At 56.8% G+C, this 9,653-nt stretch overlaps 1 protein-coding gene across 2 annotated transcripts in view; it reads right to left on the bottom strand.

Moving 5' to 3' along the window:
- The window catches only part of LOC102006686 (granulocyte-macrophage colony-stimulating factor receptor subunit alpha), a 13,050-nt gene extending 3,598 nt beyond the window's left edge, over nucleotides 1-9,452 (bottom strand). For both annotated transcript variants that reach the window (XM_005406506.2, XM_005406507.2), the window contains exons 1-9: nucleotides 8,032-9,452; nucleotides 7,795-7,935; nucleotides 6,796-6,892; nucleotides 5,673-5,821; nucleotides 2,345-2,471; nucleotides 2,127-2,256; nucleotides 1,111-1,298; nucleotides 696-829; nucleotides 458-481 (exon numbers count right to left, since the gene is read on the bottom strand). In XM_005406506.2, the coding sequence (XP_005406563.1) occupies nucleotides 458-481; nucleotides 696-829; nucleotides 1,111-1,298; nucleotides 2,127-2,256; nucleotides 2,345-2,471; nucleotides 5,673-5,821; nucleotides 6,796-6,892; nucleotides 7,795-7,875 (930 nt within the window). In that variant the 5' untranslated portion in view covers nucleotides 7,876-7,935; nucleotides 8,032-9,452. The remainder of the gene's footprint in view (nucleotides 1-457; nucleotides 482-695; nucleotides 830-1,110; nucleotides 1,299-2,126; nucleotides 2,257-2,344; nucleotides 2,472-5,672; nucleotides 5,822-6,795; nucleotides 6,893-7,794; nucleotides 7,936-8,031) is intronic.
- Between the last annotated feature and the right edge of the window lie 201 nt (nucleotides 9,453-9,653).

The following is a 9,653-nucleotide window of genomic DNA, read 5'->3' as shown; positions in this document are numbered from 1 at the left end:
CCATCCATCCATCTGCAGCACTCCCTCTGACCACTGGGGTCTCTTTTCTTCTGATTTCCCCAGTGGGCCGTGGGTTCAATGCCTAGTTCCCCACTGATGCACACAGAGATAGATAAAATAGATCGATTAATTAATTTAAAAAGCTGTGAACTCCGTCCCACTTTCTGGAACCGAGCGACACTGGCAGCCCCCACCCGGGGCAGGTCACGGCATGTGCAGCGGTAGGGAGAAGGCCGACCTGCCTGCGCTGCGGTTCCCCCGGCACAGCGGCTCCCCCATCACCCGCCGGACTCAGGGCCGAAGCCCGGGTCCACACAAATGGCTGGGGGAGGTACAGCCAGCCTTTACCCCATGCCCTCTTGGAGGCTGAGGCGGGGGGATCTCAGCTTGGAGCCTGGCCCAGGCATCGGGACGACCCACAGGGGCGCGGTCCCTGGCCGGGAGAGCGGGTACTCACGGACTGGCTGTTGGCGACGCCGCCCTGCAGGAAAAGACAGGGAAGAGGGTGCAGTGCCTGGGAAGGAGGACCCTGAAGGCCCCGCTTGCTTCTCCCTTCTCTGATGGGACCCGGAGCTCTTGTCTTGAGACATGGGTCTCGCCACGTTGCCCAGACTGGCTCACCCTGGAGATCCTCCCTCCTCAGCCTCCCCGGGAGCTGTGAGTCCAGCCCGGGCGGGGTCCCGGCGGCCCCGTACCTTCCTGCGGATGTCCAGCTCGTAGTACAGCGTGCCCCGGTTCTGCTGGAACCTCCGCACCGGCTCGTCCCAGCGCACGACGAAGCCCAGGCCGGCGGGGCTGACCGTGACATTGGCGGGCGGGCTGTATTTCTCTGCGTTCGAACAAGACCCGAGACGGCTGGGATCGGGACTCAACCACCAACCCCGCCCAGGCCGCCCGCCCTCCGACGACCACCTGCCCCCACACACACTGACTGCCTTTGTGCTTGATTTTTGAGTCAGGGTCTCTCTGTGGGGCCCAAGCTGGCCTCGAACTCATGGAGATCCTCCTGCCTCAGCCTCACGCATGCTGCGATCACAGACAGGTGTGCACCGCCACACCCGGCTCATTTTCTTGCTCCCAAGCACACACGCACGGGGGTGATGATCTCACCGTTCAGAAAGGGCACGAAAGGCACCGTGTCCAGGAATGGGATGGCGGCCTCGCTGCTGGTCCCGTTGATCAGGAAGAAATAATTATCTGTCGTCTTGGGCTCCCCGGGGAGCTGGGCGAAATGGCAGCCCACGCGCATCCTCTTTGTGTCCAGGAGGTAGTGAGCGCATTCGGACTCATCGTGTCTCCTGGAGGACGGGGGTGGGGAGGGCTGACATCGGGGATGGAGGCTGCGGCCCGTGGGGCACACACAACAGGAAATGAACCTCTCTTCCACCTGTGTGTGGGTGGGCTTTGCAGTGTGTGTGTGTGTGTGTGTGTGTGTGTGTGTGTGTATGTATGTTTTAATGTTTTAATTCCTTATTTTGCAGCACTGGGGTGGAACCCCGTGCCGTCACACTGAGCTCCGTCCCCGGCCCTTTTTTTATGTTTTATGTTGAGACACGGTCTCACTCGGTCGCTAAGTTGTCCCAGGCTGGGCTGGAACTTGAGACCCTCCTGCCTCAGCCTCCTGACCAGTGGCGGTTACAGGCGTGCACCTCCACGTCTGCCTTCTGTAACTTTGTTTTAGTGCTGGAGGCTCTCAGAACCCCTCATTCTGGTTGTTTTAGATTAGCGATCCATTACGCTTCGCATGGTCACCTACCTTGAAACCGCTCCACACAGCTCCCCAATCCTGTGGAGCTGTGGCTTCCCCCCGGCGAGTCTCCCGCCACCCCGGGCCCCACTCCTCTGCCATACTCATCTTCCTGCACCTGGTTTATGGCGCTAAGCATAATAACCGCCTTTCTCACCAAATTGTTAAAAAGCACAGAATTCCGTCCTTGTTGGTGGCTGCATAGTATTCCTCCGCATTCTCTTCCCCTGTCTCTCTGTGAATGGATATTCTGGTGCGTTCTGCATGTTGGCTGAATCTAACTCAGATCTGCACCTCTCTATTTTCTGTCCAGCTGGGCACCCTGAGACCCCACCACCACAGCCTGTCCCACCCATCCCGTCCCACAGTGCCCACTCACGGGTTGAACCAGAGGAACAGCTGGTAGCGCGTGTCCCCGGGGGCTTCGGGGCCGGGTGCCCAGCTGCAGTTCATGGAGTGCACGTCGTAGATGACACAGGACAGGTTGGTGGCCCCGGCCCCGACCCTGCCTGGGACACAGCGGCCAGGCCTTCAGCACCCAGCGCAGGACGCAGGCGTCAGCTCCCGCCCACCTGCCCCCCGGGGACCCTGCGTCACCGGGGTTGTGGAAGTGCAGGGTCTCCTGGAAGGTAGAGTTGGCGACCACGGCGTAGACGGTGAACGTGGCTCCGCGGTGCAGGACCGAGTTGGGGAAGTAGCAGAAATACGTGTCCTTGTCCAGTGCCTGCAAGACCACGGGACCTGCCTGCCTCAGCCTCCCTGCGGCCAGCCCTCCTCAGCTCCCGCCCTGCAGAGCCGAGCCCTGGGCTGGCCTTGTTCCCACACTCGGGAGGCTGAGGCAGGAAGATCTCCATGAGTTTGAGGCCAGCCTGGGCTACACAGTGAGTTCAAGGCCAGCCTGGACTACATTGCGAGACCCTGTCTCAAAGAACGAAAATGCAAAGGAACCCCAACCCCATTGTCACAATGCAGGACCTTAAGAGGCTACCTCTGAATACACCAATGATTGACAGGATGTCGTGATGTCATGATTGACAGGAATTAATTTTGTCTATGAGTAGATGCTAAAATGTCTCTGCCTCTCTGCTGCCTGTGGGATTCCACGGCCTAAATCCCCCCTCGACAGGAAGCAGAGAACGAATCTTGATCCCCACAGGACTCCTACATATAAACCCAGGGTTTCTAGAAGCTTCTGGAAATTTCTAGATGGTTCTGGAATTTCTGCAGGATTCTGAACCAGGCCTCATTGTGATTCTTGTGAATTCTGGTATTTTGAGACAGGGTGTTGCTGTGTAGTTCACACTGGCAGCGAACTTGTGACCCTTTGGAAGGTTCTGGAAGGTTCTGGAAGGTTCTAGACTCTTCTTCTGAACGTTCTAGAAGATTCTAGAAGCCTGAATGTGGGTAAGGAGAGCTTAGGGCTCCAGGCACTACCTTCCTGCTCACATACCCGGCCTGTAGCCGTTTTCCTCTCAAGAACTGTGACATTCCTAAAAATAGGACACTATCATGGGAAAAAGTGAGAATTATTTTTTCCTCCCTGAGGATACAAATAGAAGCCTGGGATTTGCAGAAATGTGGAGATCTGCAGGGTCACGGGGAATTCCTTCCACCACCCAAGAGAGAACTGCTCTTGTGGACGCAAAGCCAGGTCCGTTTTAGACATTCTGACCCTAAACACGAACAGGAGAAGGGAAAACACACGGAGATTTTTTGGGGAAAAATTGTTTCTTTCAGACAGAATGTCACTATGTAGCCGAGGTTGGCCTCTAACTTGCAGAGATCCTCCCGCCTCAGCCTCCTCACTGCTGGGGTGACAGGTGCGCACCTGTCAGAGATGATATTTTTTAAGGAGAGAGAAAAACGAGCAATTTCATTGAAAAATATGGGGGAAAACTCCAAATGTCCCGCCCACAAATGAAATTCAGAATTATCATTTTTAAACATGATTTAAAAAAAAAAATCATCCTACTAATGCGGCCCAGAGTCTGTTTGAAGAAGCCAAGAATGAGAACGTATGTGCCTATAATAAGACATCTGCAAGGTCAACGGAAAGAAATCAGATCTGAAAAGGAAACACGCTTAGCGTCACTTCTGAGTTACACAACGGTGTGTGGAAAAACCAGAAATTTCCCCAAATCACATCAGATTGTGAAATGCACAGCGAAAAGCAAGGCTGTACATATAACAAGGTGCAAGACTTTGACAGTGAATAAATGTACACTAGGATTAGAAATTCAAAACTAAGCCCAAGTGAGGCGCCCGCCTGTCATCCCAACACTCTGAGAGGCTGAGGCGGGAGGAGCTCAACTTCGTACCCAGGCTGGGAGATTTAGCAAATAAACTTAGCCAATAAAAATACAAATAAGGGCTGAGGCTGTAGCTCTGTGCAAAGGCCTTGGAGTCAGTCATCAGCAGGTAAAAAATTAAAGCCCTGAAACAATACGAAGTTCTGCATATGCCTGGGAATTATCAGTACACACAGGAAGTGGTAAGACTTCCTGGTCTCTGGTGGAAAGTCCGGGCGGACCGTCGGAGCGTTCTGCGGGTGATTTGTGAGCTTAACAAGCTTCCCACGAGACGCCTCAAGCAAAATCGTGAAGAATAATTCGAGAAAAAGGATCCTGCAATGTGTCTGCGATATCAAAACAGTAAGAGAGCCAGGCGTGCTGGCGCTCGCCTGTCATCCCAGCACTCGGGAGGCTGAGGCAGGAGGATGGCTGCAAGGTGGAGACCAGCCTGGGCTACAAAGTGAGAGCAAGGCCAGCCTGAACTGCATAGCGAGACCCTGTCTCAAACACACACATACACACACACACACACACACACACACACACACACACACACACACAAAGTAAGAGTAGAAACAGGGAAAAGTCCACCCAGGCGGACACGTGTGCACGTCATCCCTGTTGCCACATTGGGTGTGGCTGTAATGCTGTATTGGACATAGCAGTGACGCCATATTGGGTGTGGCTGTGATTCCATATATGACAAGGCTGTGGCGCCATACTGGTTGTGGCGGGGGCGCCATATTGGATGTGGCGGAGTCCCTGGCTGGAGCAGGTGCGGAAGGTGCGTTTTATTTTGAATACAGATGCAGCTCGAGGGATTAATGGGAGGATGCAACGCCCTGAAAACCCGTCTCAGGATGCGGTTTGGGGAGTAGTTCTACGCCACAGTGCAGGCACGGGGTACAGGGGTGCAGACCTCCCATCAGGCACTGCAGCAGAGGGGGCCCTTGCTCTGCTCCTGGAATCTGCTGCTAAGCAGGCCGGCCACCCTAAGTTCCCGCCCCAAACCCCACCCTTTTCCTGTTTTTCTTGTTTTTGTCTTTTTTGAGACAGGGTCTCGCTATGCAGTTAAGGCTGGCCTCGAACTTGCAACGATCCTCCTGCCTCAGCCTCCCAAGTGCTGGGATTACAGGCGTGCATCACGCCCGACTTCCTTTTTCTTTTCTTTCTTTCTTTCTTTCTTTCTTTCTTTCTTTCTTTCTTTCTTTTTTCTTTCTTTCTTTCTTTTTTCTTTCTTTCTTTCTTTCTTTCTTTCTTTCTTTCTTTCTTTCTTTCTTTTTCTTTTCTTTTCTTTCCACCTCTCTCTCTCTCTCTCTCCCTCCCTCTCTCCCTCCCTCCCTCTCTTTTTCTTTCTTTCTTTCTTTTTGTTTTTTTGAGACAGGGTCTCCCTATGCAGTTCAGGCTGGCCCTGAGCTCACTTTGTAGCCCAGGCTGGTCTCGAACTCGCGTGAAGACTCGGAGGTGCACTGCGCCGTGGCCATGTCCCCGCTCTTTCCCCGCCTGTGCTCCCGTCCGCACCCGAAAGTGCAGAAGCTTCACTTTCCCCTCCGGGAGCGCCCAGGAACTACCAGAACCGGGGCGGCGACCCTGCGGGGTCACGGGGAGGCGGGTCCCGGCTGCGGGGCGCTCACCCTGGGCGTGGTGCTCACGGGCGCGCTCAGCGGGGCGTCCAGGCGGCAGGCGGCGCTGCCCACCGGGCTCGCGCACTCCCACGTCAGCGTCTTCTGCCGCGGGCGCAGCTGCAGCTTGGTGATGGGCGACCGTGCGTCCCGAGCTGGCCCTGGGGGACGGGACACGCAGCCGCGCCTTTCACACGCAGCACCCAGCTGGACCAAGCACCCAGCACCTAGCACTCAGTATGCAGCACCCAGCAACCAACACCTGGCACCCAGCACCCAGTACCTGGCACCCAGGATCCAGCACTCAGGACCCAGCACCCAGTACCCAGCACCTAGCACTCAGTATCCAGCACCCAGTATGCAGAACCCAGCACCCAACACCTGGCACCCAGCACCCAGGATGTAGCACTGAGCACCCAGGAGCACCCAGCACCTGGTACCTGGCACCCAGGACCCTGCACTCAGTACCCAGCACCTAGCACTCTGTACCAAGCACCTGGTACCTGATACCCAGTACCCAGCACCTAACACTTATTATCCAGTAGCCAGTATGCAGCACCCAGCAGCACCCAGGATCCAGCACCCAACACCCAGCAGCTAGCACTCAGTATCCAGCACCCAGTATGCAGCACCCAGCACCCAGTACCTGGCACCCAGGACCCTGCACTCAGTACCCAGCACCTACCACTCTGTACCAAGTGCCTGGTACCTGACACCAATACCCAGCACCTAACACTTATTATCCAGCACCCAGTACCCAGTACCCAGCACCCAACACCCAGCACCTAGCACACAGTATCTAGCACCCAGTACCCAGTATGCACCACCCAGCACCCAACACCTGGCACCCAACACTCAGGATGCAGCACCCCGTACCCAGGACACAGCACCCAGTATGCAGTATGCAGCACACAGCACCCAATACCTGTACCCAGCACCCCTTACCACCCACTACCCAGTATACAGCACCCAGTATGCAGCACATAGCACTCAGTACCCAGCACCAGGGTCCCAGTACCTAGTATGCAGTACCCAGCACCCAGTACTCAGCACCTGGCACTCAATACCCAGGCATTCAGTACTCAGCATCCAACACCCAGCACCGAGCACCTGGTGCCCAGCACCCAGCACCTACCGAGGGAGGACTGTCCTGAGCTTCTGGCCACGCTCAGAAGGATCCAGAGCCCCAGCAGCTGTGACACGGTGGCCACACGGGGTCCAGGAAGCTGGAGCTAAGATGGAAGAGGAGGCAGGGGTCAGGGGGCTGCAGCCCTGGCAGAGCTGTCCTGCCTCAGCCTGCTGCAGAAGACTACGCCTGTCCTCTGTTCGTCCCTCTTCCTTCCCTTTGGAGGTCCGGGGGACGGAGCCCAGTGACACCCACCCCTGAGCTGCAGCCCTTCTTCTTTCTGTCCTTTGACACAGGCCCTCACTAAGTTGCCAGAGTCCTACTCGAACTCGTGATCCTCCTGCCTCAGCCTCCTGAGCAGCTGGACTGAGCGTACACACTTCTGCCCCAGGCTACGACACGGTGTTGGTAAACCGATGGCCCTGTGTGGTGACGCCCCCGTTGGCATCTGAGACCCTGGTGTTGCGCCCCGGGCAGCCCTAGCGTGCTGAGCGCCCCACCCCCACCCCAGCTACACCCCGGCCTCTGCCGGGGTCTGCTGTCCTCGCCGCGGTGCTCAAAACCAAGCCCAGGGCGACCTCCTCAGCCCTTTTTCAGTTTTCATTTTTCTGAGAGAGAGTTTTGCTAAGTTGCTTCTAAATGGCTCAGGTTGAGCTCAAACTTGGGATCCTCCTGCCTCAGCCTTCTTAAAGTGCTGGGATGACAGGTGTGCGCCACCAGGCCTGCCGTCTGTAGATTGTAGAAGTATTTTCTTGAACCTTGATGGTACTGATAGGAGAGACAGAGGGAGAGAGGGTGAGGGTGACTGGTATGAACCTGTGGCCAGCACTCAGGAGGCTGAGGCAGGAGGTTCTCCCCAAGTTCAAGGCCAACCTGGGCTACCTATCGAGACCCCTGTCTCCAACACCAAATACGCAAACCAAGCCTCCCTCCTTCCCACTGTCACAGAAGCCCGAAGCCCTCCGCCCCCCAAACCCCCCGCGCCCGGGGCCGAGCGACCCCGCTTACCCGCCGGCCCATCCTGCGGGTGGGGAGTGTGCTCCGAGCAGGGCGCCGGGCCGGGCCGGGGAGTCCGCGCGGCTCCGTCATGGAAAGCGGGGAGATGCGGCGATAGCGCGCCCGGCCCCTTGCTCAGCCCTCCGCCCGCGCCTGCGTGGGAAGAGCCGGCTCGCACCGCGGCCCTTATCGCTCCGAGCCGCCGCCGCCCTCCCCCTGCGCCCCTCGGTCAGCAGCTGATCCCCTGACCCGCTCCTTCCTTCCTTCCTTCCTGCCGCCGTGGCAGCTTCGTGTCCCGCGTTCCTGTCCTGTCTTAGCATTTTAAACTTCGGGGCAGGGTCTCACTCCCTTGCTAAGTGTCCTTGGTTGGGCTGGAATGCGAGATCTTCCCGCCTCAGCCTCCAGAGAGACGAGGTGACAGGGCGCGCTCCGTTTCCGTCGTGATTTCCCGCGTCCAGGAGGAGCGATTTCCGCACAAAGCTTCCTCACTCCGAGGGCTGATGACTTTCCCTTCACAGACACCCCTGCCTCTCAGGGAGCGGACGTCCGGGTCCCCGGACAGCTGAGGGTCCCCTGGGACATCCAGGGGGTGTGGAATATCGGGGGTCCCCTGGGGCATGAGGGTCTCCCGGGATGTGTGGGGGAACCCCGGACCATGTGAGGGTCTTTCAGGATATGAACGTCCCTGGGACATCTGGGGGTCCCTCGGGACATCTAAGGGTCTCCCAGGACATCTGAGAATCCCCCAAGAAATCTGAGGGTCTGTGTCGGACAGCTGGGAGCCCCCTGGGACATCTGAGGGTCTTTCAGGACATGAGAGTCCCCGGGAAATCTGAGCATCTCATGGGACATCTGGGGGTCCCCAGGACATCTGAGGGTCTCTCTAGGACATCTGGGGTCCCCAGAGCTCTGAGCGTCGTGTGACACCCGGCCCTGGTATCAGTGAAGCTGGCCGTGACCTCAGCAGGGCGCGTGACTCAGTCCTGCATGGGACGAGGCGGGGCGGGGGGCTGGGCTCAGGACAGTGACTCAGCCTCCACCTCTGCCCTGGCTGCGTGCACCCCTACACCACAGGGGGACACAGGCTGCGGGCTGTGGGGAGACCCTGGGACAGAGAGGGACAGAGACAGACACAGGACGCTGGGGACGGGGCACCAGGTGCGTCGGGGTCACCAAACTGTACTTCCACAACCACAGGAGGCTGAGGCAGGACAATCTCAAGTTCAATCAAGTTTATTTTCACTGCACCACCTGGGGAAAAAAGAAATCAGACAGGATTTCCCACTCAAGATGCCTTCCACAGAGAAAGAACAGAAAGAAACAGGCCTGTCATCCCAGGCCTCCAGGGATGGAGGGTGGGAAAGATGTCCGGAGCTCCGGCTCCAGCCTCTGCCATGGGGCTGGCTGTACCTCCTCTCCCTCTGTCCAAGTGGGGGTCTGGCTCTGGGACAAGAGGACCCCAGTCACATTGGCCAGGGGCCACAGCCATGGCCTCAGCTACCACGGAGCCCTCTGCAGGACGCTGTTCCAAAATATGCTCTCGGTCTCAGGCACCCAGGGCATGGGGATAAAAATTAGGCAGGTTAAATCACAATAGACAGACAGACAGACAGACAGATGGGTAGACGGAGGTGGATGGATGCATAGATAGATAGATAGATAGATAGATAGATAGATAGATAGACAGATAGATAGATGGATAGATAGATAGATAAGATGGATGGGTGAGTGGATGACAGACAGATACATAGGTGATGGATAGGTCGATATTGTGAGTGGGTGGATATTGTGAGTGGTAGATATGAGAGACAGATAAATAGATGGTGGATAGACAATAGACGATACTCAATAGATGACAGATACTGGATAGA

Source organism: Chinchilla lanigera, unplaced genomic scaffold (assembly GCF_000276665.1).
Source record: "Chinchilla lanigera isolate Chin_1 unplaced genomic scaffold, ChiLan1.0 scaffold00098, whole genome shotgun sequence".
NCBI classification, from domain to species: Eukaryota; Metazoa; Chordata; class Mammalia; order Rodentia; family Chinchillidae; genus Chinchilla; species Chinchilla lanigera.
The sequence above is the reverse complement of the archived record's forward strand: the minus strand, read 5'-3'. Positions and strand labels throughout refer to the sequence as shown.